Below are 18,436 nucleotides of genomic sequence, written 5' to 3' on the forward strand. Positions count from 1 at the left end.
AGCCCCTGGCGGGGTCTAAAGGGCAGAGCCCCTGGTTGGGGTCGAGCTGCCAGGTCAGTGCGAAAATTTTTATATATGTTATGTTACTATATTAAAAATGCATCAGAAATCCAGATTTTTGGTAAATGTACCCGGTTTTTTGATCCATCTTCTAGACCCGGATTTAAGTTGGTTTATGACGTTTTGACAGTTTTAGGACATAAAACTGTCATATGGCAGTTTTAAGACAGGAAGTTTTTTTGGTTATATGATCATATTCGAAATTTGTGGTTGTTACACTTCTTCTTCATAACATCTTGAACATTCTCTCTTCTGTTTTCTCAATTTTCTGAGTCTTATCCGATTAGAGATTGGGAGTACCACCCAAATACTTTCATCTGAAAGTGTTTAACACGATTCTCAGAATTTCCAAGCCTTTCTATACCCAAAATCTCTAACATAAAAGTAGGGAAATTTTATTTGTTATTAGCACATCGTCTAAAGCCTCCAATGATATCATTTTTATCTGTTACCAAGACATTGTTATTCACTTATTCTCTCGCCTATTGCCAGTCATTCCTATAACCACACAACCCGAAAAATCTCATATGCTCGATAACCAAATTGAAAATAATAAAAAACAATATGATTAACTTAAAAATCCACATGATTTTCCAATTTTGGAGTTTGGATATTTAAAACACATTCTCTTGAGATTTGAAGGACAAACAAGTATTTCTCATTTGAGGTACAATAGAGTTTGGGTCAAAATTGCCAAATCTAGTAATAGTGAGGATGCAAAGTGAAATTCTACTTAAACACACCGCCTTTGCCGAGAACGACCCGACTCACATGTGTAAGGAAAACGCCGGTTAAAAAAACAGGAACTCAAGCGAGAACCTCCATTAACGTTGGGGAGAGCCAAAGAGGCAGTGGCACCACCAATATTCATATCAATTGAGCTTCGAAGAAATGGCCGCAATCTTAGCTCGCAAGTCTATCTCTGCTCTTCGCTATCGCCAGCTCGTAAGACCCGTCTTCTTCTCTCACGCACGCACACACTAAATTTCAGTTAAGATCCTGCGGATTGAATTTGTTACTTGTTAGGGTTTTGGATATGTTATACATGACCGATCGAAGTTCGTTTTGGATTTTGTGATCATTTTTTATAGGTGGATTAATATTTTTTTAGGGTTTTGATTTGTCGGATTGTTTATAAGCTTCAGATGAAATTTGGTTGAAGTCGACTGCCAAATTTCGGAAGCGTGCTACATTGTCTCATTGAGTTCGTTATTTTGAATCATTTCTATCTGCAGCATAATACCTGTTCTTTTTCTTGCCCGAATTGCGTGTAATTCTACTGTCCTTACTGTTTAAGGTAGCACCTGTGCTGTATTTACCTAAAGAATGTGCCATTTTATACAAAGGGAAGAAGAATTAGTTAATTTGTAATTCATCATGCCAACACAAGTGTGAATTCGAATGACCACTTGAAGAACAGAGAAAACTTTGGCTCTAAAGTTATGTCCAATCACCAATGTCCTCATTTATTTCATGAAGTAAATCCTTTTAGATCAGTTTCATGATGTTCAATTTCTTGATTTCATGCCAGACTGTAGCAGGACAAGTATTGCAGGGCCCTAACACCAGTGAGACAGTTTCCGGTGCACGCTTGTTTGCAACTAAACACTCCTTTTCCACTGATAAAGGTATGTGATATGGAGCTAAGTTTCTATCATACAAGATCATGTTTACATTGAGTATATTGATATGTATAAACATGTATTTATTTTTATCAAAATAAAAGGAATGATGCTAGTTCTTATTGCTTTTAGATGATGAAGAAAGAGAGAAGCTTGCAAGGGATATCTCAAAAGACTGGAGTTCTGGTACTCTCAACAATTTTTTTTTTTGCTAATTCTTTGAAGTTTTATCTTTTTTCTTTTCTTCCATTTTTTCGTGCAACTTATGATTCTTACGTGAATTATTTTCAGTTTTTGAACGGAGCATTAATACGTTATTTCTAACTGAACTGGTTCGAGGTTTGTCTCTGACACTCAAGTACTTCTTTGAGCCAAAAGTTACTGTAAGTGTTTAACATTAAATCCTTTAGTTTCATCTATTTGTTGTTTTCCAAAAGGCAAATTAAAATTAATTCTGTTTATTTAACTGATTCATATTTAGATCAATTATCCATTTGAGAAGGGTCCTTTGAGCCCAAGGTTTCGAGGAGAACATGCCCTCAGACGTTATCCAACTGGAGAAGAACGTTGTATTGCTTGCAAACTTTGTGAAGCTGTAAGCTTTACTTTAATTTTGCATTTGAGAGGTTTGGCAAAGATAAGTTTTTGCTAAAATAAATTTAGTACAACGCTGACGTGGCAATAAAAATAAGTCATTATAAAGTTCATACATCGGATATGCTCTAAGGTTCATGTATCATATTCTTTAAAGTGATAAGTGTTCCACCTACTCTACATAAAAGGACACAAATAATGTACTTTATGTCTCCCCACTTAACAATCGTTAATTTTGTCCTATTCACATCAGTCCAATGCAAACCAAACACAGTACAACCTGTTAAGACCTAATTGTAGCTTGCACCCAACTTTGTCCTAATTGTTTTAATCATTGGTGTTTTAGATATGTCCAGCTCAAGCTATTACTATTGAAGCCGAGGAGAGAGAAGATGGGAGCCGTAGAACAACAAGGTGAAACCACACACACACACACACACTCTCTCTCTCTCTCTCTCTCTCTCTCTCTCTCATTGAGTGAATCATATTGTAGGTATGATATTGACATGACAAAGTGTATCTACTGTGGATTTTGCCAAGAAGCATGCCCTGTTGATGCCATTGTTGAAGGGCCCAACTTTGAGTTTGCCACCGAGACTCATGAGGTTCGTGTAAATTAATCCAAAAATAATATATATTTTTTAAAATCGAAGATAAAAGTACTGCTGATAAGTATACCTAATTGTATCCGTGAAAATTGGTTTGTATTTTTATGACATTGATATAATTGGGTTTGACTTTTCAAACGAATAAATAAAATTATGATGCTGTATAATATCTTTTTCGTTCTTTATGCATTTGTAATTATTACAGGAGCTGCTATATGATAAGGAGAAATTGCTTGAAAATGGGGATAGATGGGAAACAGAGATTGCTGAGAATCTTAGATCCGAGAGCTTATATCGATAAACAGTGTTTTTCCGATATAATCTTTTGAGAATAAAGGGACCCACACTATCAATATAATTTGTTTTGGTCAAAAATACCCTTGAAAATTGTAGAATGTTCAACAAAATAGATGATGACAAATTCACAAATAAAGACTTTGTGGCTTTCTTAAGATGATATAGAGCAACTCCATGTATTTTTATTTGAGTATAAGTGTATGACCTACGAAGCATTAGAAGAGGACATGAAATTGAGCAGTACGTATAATATGTGTTTTCAACAAAATTAAATATGCTTATATGCAATTTATTAAACGAGTTATCTTTATTTAATTAGAATTTATTTTTTAATTAACATTCTTTTCTTTATTTATTAACTTTACTTTATTTAGTTTTCTATTTGTTAATTACACAGAATATGTCTGAATGATTCATTCCATTTCTTTGAGCTAACCAAACATGAAAACATATTATAATGGTTTATTCCATTGTCTTTTTTCATTTTATTAAACTGTTCATTTGATTTTTAATGATTTTAATTGCTCTATTTTTTTTATAAGTGTTTCCATTAACATAATCAAGAAGAATATCAAATCCATAATTTGATTATGAGATTTAGAGGGTGTTCGTTTGTTGTTTGAGTAAAGTTTTGATTGAATCAATGTTTGATTAAGTCACCCTAGACCTTATTATGCGACCTAATAAGAGGCATATCAAAAGCTATAGGACCGATCTTATTATGAGACCTGATAAGAGACATATCAAAAGCTATAGGACGAGACCTGATAAGAGACATATCAAAAGCTATAGGACCGAAACAGCCTCTTATCAAGCCCAATAATAGGTATACAAACGTCACAAAGCCTTACAAGGATAATGTAAGAATCAAAGATAAAGGGTTATGAAATTTAAGGATAGTGGAAAAGTTTTATACTCGTCTCATAATGCATCAATAGCATTTAGCAATTCTTTACTTGCTTTTTGTCAACATTGAAATATAGGACAATAAAACGGACATTCAAACAACTCTTATTTGAAATGCCAGGATACAAAAAGCGTTGTGTGATTGATTTTAAGAGGTTTGTGGGAAGATACAAAGAACAAGACAGACTTTTAGCATATATATATATATATATATATATATATATATATATATATATATATATATATATATATATATATATATATATATATATATATATATATATATATATATATAAGGACCAACAACGAACTCTTAAAACAAGAGCGAACCAACGAACTATATATTCTTTTTCTTTTCTCCATTGAGCGACACACACACCAGCCTCTTCTCTCTTGAAGATTGATCGCAGGTTCTCTCCCTCTTTTCTTAGCCTCTCCGATTGATCTCAACCATTCATTTCTCCATTCAATCGATCACATATTCCTCTCCTTTTTCTCAAGTTTCAATTGAATTGTAAGGAATACCGAAGAACAGGGCAGGGCAGCTGGTTGGAGATGGTGCAATGCATTGCACCAAAATTTTTAATTATTCAAGTTTAGAGATTCATGGAGAATAGTGTTGAGAATAATGTTGATATCGAACGTGAAGTTGGAGAAAAAAACAATGCATTAATCAAATGCATAGTTTTTTTTTTCAAAGCTTCATTTTTCAGTCACACCCCCTTAGCGAATTCACTTTTCCTTTCCTTCTTAAAGCATGCTCGAAGCTCAAACTACTCCCTCATGGCCAAATGTTTCATGCCCATCTCACAAAAATTGGGTTCAATTTAGATATATACCCCACAACATCCTTCACTGACATTAACTTTAAGTTTCAATTCATGGAATGTGCACTCAAGGTGTTCGGCGAAATTACCGAACCAAATACAATATTGATCAACGTTGTCATATATGGGTTTTCCCAAAATGCGTATTACAAGAAATCTTTGGACATTTTCATATGCGTTAGTGAGTATGTACTTAACCCCGATTCTGTCACCATTGCTAGCATATCAAGTTCAGAAAATGAAGAAAACAGAGAATTTGACAGCTTTAGTGATTCAACGAAGGGATTGTTGGGAAGTAATTGTATGAATCATAAGACTTTTGTACGTCTATCAAATGGAGAAACGTTTTCATTATGACAGTGCTTGCCTATAGATGACTCTGATAAAATTCTATTTGATCATGATTTACAAGGGTTTATGTGTAACATCCTGTTTCAAGAAGTTTCTTATTTTAGGATTGTGAACAATAAATGGATCAAGTAAAGGCCCTGGGCTTCAAGGGAATAGAGTTTAGACCTAATTGGATGTTGATAATATTGGTTATGTGATCTCAACCCTTGGTTTGTGTATTGGAGTCAAAAGGTAAAATGGAAAAAGTGATGTTTTAGACTTCTTTCATGGATTATGGTTTTTAGTTCGACATGTGTTAAGCCAAAATTTACTAGACAAAAGTGTGGGCCCATACATACCTTTCCGTGGATATAAAGATCGCAGAAAATGGAGTTAAAACGAAGAAGTTATGACTGCTTGAAGTTGAGGTGGATTTGGGTAAAACAGTCGCCACGACACGATAGTTGCTATAGCACGATGAAGCGTGGCCATGACACCGCGATCAGTCAGGCCCAAGCCCATGATTTTTAGGATTTTCAACGTATTTAAGTATAAGGTTCCGACGTTTTGACCATTTTATCAGCCTCCATCACCTTTAGAACCCTTTGGGAGAAACCCTAGCCTCCACCTTCAAGATTTGAGCTTCTCCCTTCTCATCACTCCTCTTTTAGATGCTTTTTATGATATTTTGATGAAGTTTAAAGATCAATAAGGTCCTTTTGATTGCAAGGAATGATGCTTCAAGCTTGGATCCATCAAAGACACTACATTTCTGGACTATTGTAGGTATAAAGTTCCAATCTTGCTATCTAGTTCTTTAGATCTTGTCATTTGGGGGTTTTTGGCACTTTTGGTCCATTTTATGGGGGATCTTGGAGTTGTGTGGACTCCAACATCTTTTGATCAGTTTAGAATGCTTCTTGGACCTCATGGACTAGGAAAGTTATGATATTTTTTCTTCCCTTTTAGTCATGCAACTTATCTTTGTCATTTAGGTCATTTTGGTGTATTAAAGTTTAGATCTTGAAAGTTTGTGGCATTGTTATGGTTAAATTTGGAAAATTTATCCATCTAAACATCATGTTGATTCATATATGAAGGTTGGAGACTTGGACTTAATGGATTAGTAGAGAAAGATGCATTTTTGGGTCCCTTTAAGACTTAAAGTCCAGGTCTTGGTGGTTTGGACCTTCCTAATGGATAAAATTGGAAACTTTATCCATTATAAGACTATTAGGATTTAGATATGATGATTTTAGCTTTGGTCCTTATGGTTTAAGCTTTTATTGGAGAAAAGCTTTTCAGAATGAAGACCACGACGTGGCCTTAAGTTGCCACATCGTCGCGACTGGGGATTTATCGTTTGTTTTGTTGTTTGTGATCCATGACGTGGTCATGGATGGCCACGACATGGCAGTTGACTGAAGTTAACCTTGACCGTCGACTTTTGGCCGTTGACTTTTTGACCAGTTTGACTTTTGGTCAAACTTGGGTAGAATTGAGTATTTGACTAAGGATTGGTTTCGGTTTGGATTTAGGAAGCGTGGGTTGGCTGTTCTGTTACTGAGGTAGCTGTTGGGCTTCTGTTGAGTAGTTTAGATGAGTCTCTACACTGTACTCGTGGGTCGAAGACACCAATGTCAGCTCACTGGATTATGTTTGTAGGATGATAGCTGTCTTTGTGACACTTGCTAATATGCATGTATGTGCTTGTTGTCTTTGTGACCTTTGCTGATATGCCTGTATGATTTATGTATGTGGGGTGAAATAGACCCGTTTGGTTGCAAAATACCAATTGAGTTGAAATAGACTCGGGGGTGAAATAGACCCGTTCAGTTGAAAAACACCGATGGAGTTGAAATAGACTCGTGGGTGAAATAGACTCGCTCAGCTGAAAAACACCGATGAAGTTGAAATAGACTCGAGGGTGAAATAGACTCGAGGGTGAAATAGAACCGTTATAGCTTCGAGCCGATATGTATGTACGATATGCAGTATTGTGGGGAACTCACTAAGATTTGTGCTTACGGTTTATGTTTAAAATGTTTTAGGTACTTCTGGTTTCAAAAGGAAGGGATCGTTTGAACTCAAACTGAGGATTTGTGCTTAGGGTTTATGTTTAAAATTGCACAACATCCATTGTAGATTTATTCCGCTTTGACTGTTTATGATTTTACTCTGATGTGTTGAGAATGCTTTTATTTTGATCATCTTTTGGGATAATAAGTGAATGGTTTTGGCTTATTTAAAATGAAACTTTGACTTGGTAATTTTGGAACGTTACAAGTTGGTATCAAAGCCTTGGTTTGAGGGAATTGGGCACACTATCGGGTGCGTTTGAACTCAAACTGAGGAGTTAATAAAATATTTTATAAGAAAATGAGTTTTCCAAAAAAAGGCTTTTAAGAAAAAGGGGTGCGATGCGTGCAATGAGCCAAGCTCAAGTAATTATTTTCCAAAATACCCATACATGTGTTATGCTTATTGTTTTATTATGAGTATATGAGAATTGCATACTAGTTTAGGGTAAAGGATCTGCTCAGGATATGCATGATAGAATGTTAGGAGAGATGCCATTATTGTTGGATTAGGTGTCTAAGCCCATAACTATAATTGGTATGTACTTGATTTGATATGTAACATGGTCCTTTTGGGTTGCCTTCACTCATGCAACTTGACAGGATGACAAGTGGAGAGAGAGTAGAATTTATTATTTGAAATAATAAATTGGTACTCAAATGATTTTATTAATATATTACAAGATTAATATATTATTTGGAAATCGTTTTATTAATTAGTAATTAGTCAGAAATTAATTTGATATTAATTTTGGGACTAAAGGATCTGATTAATAATTGAAGGGGCTGTTTTGCAAATCACTGATAGTTGCAGAACTGGGCTATTGGACTCCTTAATTAGGAGTGGACGAAATCCTATAGGGAAGCCCTATAGATTTCGTCCAAGGCCTCATAAGGAGGATTCCATGAGCTGCTTAAGCCTTAAGCAGGAATTAGGGTTTCCTCCAGAAACCCTAGCAGCCCACAACTATATAAGGAACCCCCTAGGCATAAGGATTTCGGCCAATGCTTATGAAACCCTAGTGTAGCCGATTTCCTTGTCTCTCCTTCTTCATCCTTTGTATTGTGTGTTTGTGACTCCATTAGAGGTGCAACACTTAGGGCACTAAGCTTTCAAGAGTAAAGGACTTCAAGGATTTTCTTGTTATTACGATATAACAGGTGAGGTAATCTTCTAATCCTATTTCATATGTGAATTTCGAAATTGTATGCTCAAATATATGATTATTGCTTTGGTATTCAATTTGTATGTTTAATAGAGAAAAACTTAGATCCAAAGAAATTAGGGTTGCATCATCACATAGGAATGTTATTATGCTCAAAACCCATCAGTGGTATCAGAGCCTATGATGTTTTTCAATTGAATTGGTGCAATAGTGAATTGTCCAAAGAGCAAGAAAGCCGAAACTTACTGTCTGGAACATAAACTCGACGGGTTCAATATGAACTCGATGAGTTCACTTGGCAACTCGACGAGTTGACTCGTCTGTCCCCTAAATTTTCGATTTTCAGATCAGATTTTGAATATGATAATTACCATAATTCGTTTTTAATGCCTAAAATCGATTTTTCTGAATGGTAACATGATATCCTTATCAAAATTAAAGGATTTGGTTAAAATTGGATAATATAAGATTATTTTGATTCAAAGATTTAACCTAGTATTTTTGAAAAGTTTTAAAATACACCCATTTGGTTTTATAGTTTGAATTTGAAATTAAAAGTTTTAATTTTGGAAATTTAAATGGTTAAAACCTGATATTTTTGAATAGTTTAAAAAATACACCCTCATGGATTTTATTAATAAAATTAATTAAGTGTTTAATTAAAAGAGACAATTAATAAATCCATAGATAGGTTTAAATTTAATTAAATTAAAAGTTTAATTTATTAAATGATTAAACCCTAGTATTTTAAATGTATAAAATACACCCTTATACTATTATAATATTAAAAGTTTAATTTATATATGTATAAGAAAAAGTTAGTCTTACTGTTAGTAGGCCTCATTCACGAAGCTAGTCTATAAGGGGTGTTTAAGGAAGCTGCCTGTAAAATGACCGCCATTGGGTATCCACTCTTACCCACCGCACTCCTGACTAGTGGAGGGTCGTTAGCCGAACGGGTAGGATATGACATTAAACTTTCATTAAAAGTATAATGAATTAATTAAGTAACTAAATGTTTTATTAAATTTCCAATCTTAGTTACTTTAAGAAAAATGTGAATTTGATGCTAATCCATGAAATTGCACATTGCACCTTATTGGTCAGTTAGTGGAGCGTGTGTGGTTAACCGACACACTAATGTGGACTAATGATGGATGACAATGGGTAACTCATAAATTATCATAGATCGATGGAGCGTGTGTGGTTAACCGACAAATTGATTAGGTGATAAATGACATCGAGAGTACAAAGCTAATTTGCATGGTTATTCACACATTGTTTGTGATCCTCGGTATCCTAGTTACAAACTTGAAGGGCATAATTGAGATTAAACATGACATTGAAAAGTTCAATGAATCTCAAAAGATCTAGGAATTTCATTTAAAACCTAATTCGTTTAAAATTTCGTTTTCGTGGTGGAATTGGTAAATCGTCATTTACCTACCTTCAAATAATTTGCAATTGGATTACGGCATCCCTCTTCCGAATTGTGAATTATTGTGTTGGGTCCTAGCCTTAATATTTCATTTGGGTGATATATTAAGGATTAAATCAACTTATTTGAATTTTCTCCTTTTAGTGAGATGTTTGGTTCTGACAACTATGGTCTTCCTCATCCTTTTGGAAAAAGCTTTCCTCATGAAGATGATATTCCACGTGTCCATCGAGGTTAAAGATCAATCCCTTCTTCGTATATTGGTGGAACTGGAAGTCATTCTTCTCTTCCTCCACCTCCTCCAGTGATTCTCCCCGACCCACGTTTTCGTCGACTTGAAAAGTTCAAGGTCACTCAAGCCCTATTGGAATGCAAGCATCGAGATGGAAGTTCTGTGTGTGCATACGTTCTAAAGATGAAGCTGCACATTGACAGAATGGGAATGTTGGGTGTCGTTTTCCCGAGGAAGCTGGCTGTTGACTTGGTTCTTCAATCACTTCCTGAGTCATATAGTCAGTTCGTTAAGGACTACTATATGACAGACCACGACGTGACCCTAATCGATCTGACATATTTGCTAATTGCTGTTGAAGCAGCAATGGTTTGGCGCACTGGTCAAGCAAATTTGTTTGGAAGATCTACCTCCCAAATTTCCATGGACATAGGCAATGACAATGTTGATAGTCCAGAAATGATTTTTTCTCCTAAGAGAGAGAAATTGGCCAGTCAAAAAGTTTGACCATAAGAGAAAGGCCAGTTCTGAAATAGTTTCATGTGCCGATGCAAAAGAAGCCATCTGTTTCTACTGCCATTTGAAGGGACATTAGAAGCGAAGCTGCCCTGACTACCTGAGAGATCTAAGAGATGGTAAAGTCAAATCGTATGACTCTACTTCAGGTACATCCACTATCTAACTTTATTAAGTTCCTATTTATAGATTCTTATTACATGATGTAAGTTGCATTTTTATGTTTTGCAGAATCTAAGAGAAATAAGGAAGCTTAAAGAAAGCGAAGGCTGATTCTGATATGAAGAAATGGATTTCGGTCGCATGGTTCGATGATTAGAATTTTGAGCTACTGCTTAGGAGTTTTGATAGATTGCTTAGGAATATTTAGAAACATAGTTTTCATATGTATTTTCATTGTAAGGACAAGTTTTCTGCATTTTATCAATAAAATAAAATTTGATTTTATCTTATTTTACGTTGCCTTGCAATGACAGTTATGAAAATTGGTGTTTGTATTTCTATTGTTAGCAATGTTGAAAATGGATTTGATTCTTAGTTATATCGCTTGTGGCAGTGTCATAATTTACCAAGTGAGGAAGGATTCTTATCACTCAAGTTTCAATCGGACAGAAACTTGGAATCATGCGATTTGTATTGTGTGATATATGAGAATCTTGATCTTTGGGAAATTAAGACAAATTCCTAGTTCACATGTATATGTGAGTCAAGTGAAAGGACTAAAAGATCTAGTACACATTGATGTGAACTGGTCAGATCCACCACAAAGGACGATAATGTCTATTCGTCATGATTTGTTGTTGGTTTAGTAAATATGGTTATGCTTACAAGATTAAGTCTAATTCTGATACCTTGAAAAGATTCAAAGTATAGCATAACGAATAAGGAAAATCCATTGGGCATAAAGATAAAAGTTTCTCCAATCTGAAAGGAAAAGAGAGTACTTTGGTATCGTGTTTTATGATCATCCTAATGACTAAGGAACCATGTCACAATTGTACTCTAAGGACACCTTAGTGCATTTATATGACTAAGAAGATGTAACCCCCATGTTTCGGGGCTAAGCATTAGTTGGTAATGTAATAGTCAGGTCAACCATTGTAACCTATTTTGAAGTAATAAAGATGAATTCTTTGAGTATTATGTGAATTATGTGAATTTATGTGCTTTATACTTATTTATAAAAGAATAATAAATAAAGGATAAAAATACGCGTCAAAATTTAAGTGTTAGATAAGCCCTATATCTATACATAAAGTGGTAGTGGTCGTGACAAGGATTCCGGACATATAAAGAACGCCGAAATCCGAGCTATAACGAAGAAGTTATGGCTCGTCGAAGTTTCGCGACAAAACCGACACGACGCTGGGTGACGTAAATAGTGAATTTACGATAGAGGGCTTTTTGGCCTTATTAATCTAAACCAAAGTTGTGGTATACGTTAAACCGAGAGCGTGCATAAAAAGAACGCCCAAATCTGACTTCGTATGAGGAAATTATGATTTTTCTAAGATTTGGCATAGCAGTGCACGACCCGAAACTCGAATTTTAGATCGAGCGGTTTTTGGCCAACGCGACCAAAATGAGAATTGAAGATCTCATTAATAGGAACTCAACGACAAAAAGACAGACGAAAACGGAGTCCATATGTAGAAGTTATGAATTTTACGCGGACATTTAACAATGTAATCACCTCTTACTGTTAAATTTAAAGATCGGTCGAGAATTACCCAACGGAGTCAAAAGGAAAGTTGTAGATCTTATTTTTACCTACGCGTGGATATAAAGAACGTAAAAAACGGAGCTCGTATGTTAAAGTTACGGATTTTAGAAGTCGGAAGTGTGCTGTGCGAAAATGGGTGACGTGGCACAATCTTGGTCATTGCTTTCTCCCCAAGTCTTGCCACCAGATGGTGACATGTGGCACCAAGTTCAGCCATATTTCACCCTATAAATAGAATCTCTCCCACCCTCATTTTCTTCACACCTTTCGCATTCTTTCTTCTCTCTACACTCTCTCTAAACCTCCCAACCCCCCCCCCCCCAAGCCCTAGGGAACTCCCCTAGCGCTAGAAGAAAGCCCCAGAGTGGTCGACGGCTCCGAGAAGAAGAGCTTTTCGGCTCGGAAACGCTGCTCCAGCGAAGCCCGGTTTTTAATAAAAACCCGCTGTAAGTGAGATACGCCCACCATACTTTAAATATAGCTTATATATAAATATAATATCGTTATTATGAACCTATAAATAAGATTTATCAGTGATTCAAAGTCGTTATACTAATTGATCTACTTACGTGAATGATGTCTAGGCTGTGATTTAGTGAGGTGTTTAAAGTGAGATTTCCAAACAGTATACTTCGTATACCAAATGGACCCTACCTCCGATATGATCCTACATGGTTGTTCCTTACTTGATAGATCATGAAGTAGACTCTGAGTTAATGATGAATCTAGACTAATAATTAGTCGCAATAAATATTAGACTAAATTCTAGTGGTAATAATACTAGGTTTCGTCGAAGGAAATCATATTGTTAAGAAGCGAAGCACTGCTCGAATATCGAGTCATCACTTTAACCAGTGAGTGCATAGTTACTTTCATCTTACACATAGATATGAAGTATTTTATATAAATTACGTGCTATGTGTGCATATTGTCTGTATACTTGCTATCTATGCTGGATGAACGATTTTTATACATGTTTTAAATAATTTAAACTGTATATGTATTTTATATCTACAAAATGTGTTGGGTAAAACATGGGTTGATGTAATAGACGATGTGTGATAAAATGATGAGAGGCCTCGATGTTTTAAGATGATCCAGTCATCTAGCGGAGTATAGATGACAACCACAGGCTATTCTAGACAGTCTAGTGGAACGCTAGCATGCTCGCAGCCTGTAGGTGTTTATTTGAACTTAGTGTTCACCAGCAGTACTCCATCCCCCACATGGTTGCCTTATTTGACATAAATTGCTGAGGAACCCCCGAAGCAGTGTTGTCACCCCGATGAAAGTCCTTAGACTAGGTCCCTTATGTTAGATGTTTTAGGGACGTAAAGTGAGGATAACGGGAACGGGTAACCGGGTTTGTTTGGTTTGATAAAGTTAATAAATTTATTAATTGTGGGTTGAAAACCCTATGCGCTCACCAGGCTCCCAAGCCTGACCCACTCAGTTTCTTGTATTACAGGTAGTGGCACACGAGCACAAATATGATGTTGGGATGAGAGATTACGGATTATAGGCCTGTAAATATGAAATAATGTAGTAAGGCTTATCTTGTACTGTTTATGCTTTTGATCTGTATCGAACATGACATCCCGAGGTTTTTAATGAAATACATTTCTTCGGAAATGTTTTGATAAATCTTTATCATATTTTATTTTGGGAACAAATTCCGCAACACTTTTCTTTAAAATGTTCTATGATTTTTAAACAAGCATAAACAAAATCGGTATTTTCTGGCCGTAAAAATGGGGATGTCACAGTTGGTATGAGAGCATTAGTTTAAGCGAACTAGGAATTGGTAGGATTTCTAGACTTAAACTTAGAATGCTAAGCGATGATTGTTTGATGAGTGTGTAGTATATTTTAGACACAAGCACTAGTTTATTTTAGGAAAGATGTCTAAAATGCTTTTATGTGCTATATGCTATTATTTGTTCGGATCTATGGTCTGTTGCCGACCGGATGTGGAAACCTTATGTGTTCAGGATTCTAAACGTACGACTACGATATTAGAACTAGCATATAAACGTTTCGGAGAAATAAAGATGATTTAAACGTCTATCCTAAATAAAGATCTAAATTCACCCTATTCGGTGTATAGATCAAAATGGCAAGAACCCAAAGTGGAGTTGGGAACTCGAACATAAATAGGAATCAGTCCCCAGTGATTGAGCAAATACCTGTTGTAGCAGATGCTCCTGAGCCAATTACAATGGCCGGAGTGCAAGCCATGATACGTGCTATGTTGGCTGAACAACGGGAAGAGATGAGGCAGATGTTGCATGAAAATAGGGACGAACCTACAATGCCAGTTGAACAACCCGAATTGAACGATGGGCAGTCAGAAGGAGGGAACTATAGTGGGACCGTTGGTCAAGCCAACCCACCAATAGTTCGAAAAAACAACCAGGATGATGGAGTCAAGAGGAATGGATGCAAGTACAAGGATTTTTTGACTTGCAAGCCATCGACTTTCACTGGAAAGGAAGATCCGATCGGAGTCATTGATTGGATCTCGGAGATGGAGTTAGCTTTCATGACGTGTGGTTGCAGAGGCAAGTTACAGACCACCTTTACAGTACGTCAGTTCCGAGGAGGCGCTGTGCGCTGGTGGAATATCCTGGGGAAGACTATGAGCCCCAATGAGCCCCTACAACTGACATGGGCAGAGTTTTTGGTGCAGTTCAAACGCAAGTACTGCTCAGCCCAAAACCTGCTCGAGCTAGAGAACCAATTCCTAAACTTGAAGAAAGGAAGCATGTCAATTGATGAATACATCAACAACTTCACAGAGAAGATGGAGTTCGCCTTGCGTCTTGTTCCGGATGAGCTGACGAAAATCGACAAGTACGCAAAGGGACTTCCATGGGAGTACGCGGTGCCAGTGCGTCAGGCACCTACTCTGGAGGAAGCTATCTGGGCTGCCAAGTCTGTAGAGGAAATGATTAAGGGAAGAGCTGCCAGCAAGGTTGAGGTTGGTGAGAAGAGGAAGTTCGAGGGGTCTGCAAAGCCCAACAATAAGAAAATCAAGTCTGGTTCAAGAAAGTTTGGAGGAGGAAATGAAGTGAAGTGGTGCGAGAAGTGCAAGAAGAAGCACTTCGGGAAATGTAGCGAGGAGGTAACCTGCTACAAGTGTGGGAAGACCGGGCATTACGCCAATGAGTGCACCACCAACAAAAGGGTGTGCTATGGATGTAACCAGGAAGGGCACATTGCGAAGGATTGCCCGAAGAAGAACGAGGCGACAAGGCCCAATGTCCCACCGAAGCCGAAGGTGAGAGTCTTCCAGATGACGCTCGAGGCTGCGAAGGAGGCAACAGATGTCGCTTCAGGTACCTTTCTTGTAAATGGTTTGCCTGCCAGTATACTATTTGATTCAGGAGCGAACTACTCCTTCGTATCGCATAAATTTGGTAGGAAACTAGCATTACCTATAGAAAAACTTGATAATGCCCTAATTGTGGAAGTTGCCAGTGGCAAATTCATACCTGTTAGTGATCGTATTAAGAACATCTTCATCGACTTAAACGGAAATGAATTCCACGAAGAGCTGTTACCCATAGAGTTGAACGGTTTCGACATCGTTTTGGGAATGGATTGGCTTAGCACCAACGATGCCGAGATATTATGCCGAAAGAAGATAGTAAGAGTAAACCCACCTGGAAAAGAGTCATTTATGGTGTACGGGGACAAACACAGCATAAATTCTGGAATCATCTCCCTGATGAAAGCCAAAAAATGTTTGTCCAAAGGATGCATATCGTATTTGGCATTTGTGATCGATGCTAAGAAGGAAAAGAAGGAGGTGCCGAATATATCAGTGGTGTGTGATTATCCGGAAGTCTTTCCCGAAGATCTTCCTGGATTACCGCCTGATAGACAAGTAGAGTTCCAAATAGACTTGTTACCAGGGATGACACCAATAGCAAAAGCACCGTACCGACTAGCACCGACGGAGATGAAGGAGCTCATGATGCAACTTCAGGAGCTGTTGGACAACAGTTTTATTAGACCTAGCTCATCAACCTGGGGAGCTCCGGTGTTGTTCGTGAAGAAGAAGGACGGAAGCATGAGAATTGTGAGATCAAGATCTTACTTATGCGCAGGGACAAGGTTTGAGAACTCAAACCTTGAGTGAATGCTTAAGATCAATGTCTGCTTGCTAATAAATGTTCAAGTCAAGTCTGGAAAGACCAGCCAAGTCTTAGATAATGTTTTCAACAAATGATCAAGTCATTTAATAAGCAACGAGAATAACCGATCAAAGTAAAGCTAATAAATGAAGAACAATAAGAATGTTTGAAGTAAACTCAAACAGAATAACAAAAGTGAGTGAAAGATCCGTAGTTGAATTGTATTGAATGCTCATATTTATAGGAGATAATATTACACCGAATTAACCAAAGAGATTACATAGGACCAGACAAAAGACATGATTCTGACATTCTGAATGTCCAAATACAACTATAGACTTAGTCCTATGAAACGTTACATCAATACAAAGACAAACACAATAAATGCGCAAATGACAAAATAGCTTCATTCCGGATCAGCATCATTCCGGACGTGAGGATCAGTTCCGGAATGTCTTTAGTCTTCACTTCTTCATACTTGGTTCGGACGGATTCCGGATCACTCTCCTTTTCGGAACATACACTTCGGAATCAGTACTTAGGATTGCTAGAGGTTCACTTTCATGTTTCAACAATCTCCCCCTAAGTGAACTTAGCAATCCATCAAGCTCAGTTCATTTCTTCCTTGATGAAGGTGTAGGCTCTGAACAACCATTCTTGGACCGCAATGTACCATGCCAACTGACTCATAAACTTTGCCTTGACCTGTTTCGGAGCATCAGACTTGGACGCCCGAGATATGAACTTTTTCAGAGCTTTGGTCGGAACTAGATGTTTGTCAAGGACTCGGAAGAAGTCCTTTTTGTTTGTCTTTATGGTGGTGTAGACAAACCCTAGAACCGATTCTTCAATGGGACCATCTGCAAGAATTCTAGCTTCCGGAAGAACAAAGTCGATTTTGGCAACGAATTGTTCCGTTCCGTAGAGGTGTGCAAGTTCATAATCACATCGGCAGAACTCAGCAACATAATCTTTTAGAAAGCTCAGAGTTGCGTGATAAGCTCCCATACTGATGTCATCCTTCTGATTTTCTCTGAAGTAAGTAGCTAGAGTGAGGATGTCATTGGGATTCATAGAGGGAAAATCAGCATCAGTAATGGTCCGGGGTGTAGGCTTGTTCCGGAGGAGGTGAAAACGGAATAGAGGGCAGTTCAGTTCGAATTTCACCAAAAATTTTCTTCCGAAGCCCTGAACTTTGGTAATCCTCTTCCTCGTCCATACTTCCTTGAGAGGTTGAGCATGCTTGGAGTAGACAGTTTTAAGCCTTTCTCTCTCAGTCCGGATGATTACTTCAGGATCGTCTGATGGATGAAGAGGGGAAAACTTGGTATAAAATTTGCTGTAGGGAGAGAGAGGAAGATCCAGCTGATCGGAGTCATTTGTGGGAAGATCGTAGTAAAGGCATGGAATGATTACTTGAGGCTTGAGAATGCCTTCACGGCAAAGAGGAGAAATGCCACGCATCGGATCAGGATTGTATTTTAGGGCTTGGATCCGGATGCTGTCCTCTAATGCCTGATTGATTTCCTCCTGAGACCATCCATGTCTGTGCTTGAGAGGAGGTCCGGAGTGAAGAACTTGTTGTTCGGCAGTCATTGGTTTCTTCCCTTTGTCTCTTTGAAGAGCATTAATGACCATCTTCATATTCTCATCAATTGTAAACTCCGGAGTGGGAGTTGGGAGAGGTTCTTCTGGAATTTCATCAGGGATCCGGAGGGGAGAGCCCTGGTCGATTGGAGTGATTTTTGGTTCCGGAATGAGAGGCTGTACTGAAGGAGTGGCTCGGAAGGCTTGAGCGGTTAAAAAAGATTTTGCCTTAGCCATTTGAACGACTCTTTGAAAGGCATCCAGCAAGGAGGATGGCCAAGAGACTGCGGACCATATCCTCTTTTCTTCCTCA

The 18,436-nt window shown here is 37.4% G+C and overlaps 1 protein-coding gene across 1 annotated transcript; it reads left to right on the forward strand.

Moving 5' to 3' along the window:
* The first annotated feature begins 818 nt into the window (after window positions 1-818).
* LOC145141315 (NADH dehydrogenase [ubiquinone] iron-sulfur protein 8, mitochondrial) lies at window positions 819-3,478 on the forward strand. The gene is made up of 8 exons (XM_079074603.1): window positions 819-1,005; window positions 1,592-1,688; window positions 1,815-1,868; window positions 1,974-2,065; window positions 2,164-2,277; window positions 2,623-2,690; window positions 2,770-2,881; window positions 3,090-3,478. Exons 1-8 carry the CDS (start codon window positions 952-954, stop codon window positions 3,183-3,185), a joined length of 687 nt encoding a protein of 228 aa, XP_078930729.1. The 5' UTR covers window positions 819-951; the 3' UTR covers window positions 3,186-3,478.
* The last annotated feature ends 14,958 nt before the right edge of the window (window positions 3,479-18,436 follow it).

This window comes from Lactuca virosa, chromosome 9, assembly GCF_052849685.1.
Source record: "Lactuca virosa cultivar CGN04683 chromosome 9, Lactuca_virosa_CGN04683_v6, whole genome shotgun sequence".
NCBI lineage: Eukaryota > Viridiplantae > Streptophyta > Magnoliopsida > Asterales > Asteraceae > Lactuca > Lactuca virosa.

Excerpts from the sequence above, each read along its gene's own strand:
- LOC145141315 (XM_079074603.1), top strand. The coding sequence starts at position 952 with ATGGCCGCAATCTTAGCTCGCAAGTCTATCTCTGCTCTTCGCTATCGC. Across the intron at positions 1,869-1,973 it reads CTCAAAAGACTGGAGTTCTG|TTTTTGAACGGAGCATTAAT; the intron begins GTACTCTCAACA and ends AATTATTTTCAG. Across the intron at positions 2,691-2,769 it reads GGGAGCCGTAGAACAACAAG|GTATGATATTGACATGACAA; the intron begins GTGAAACCACAC and ends ATCATATTGTAG.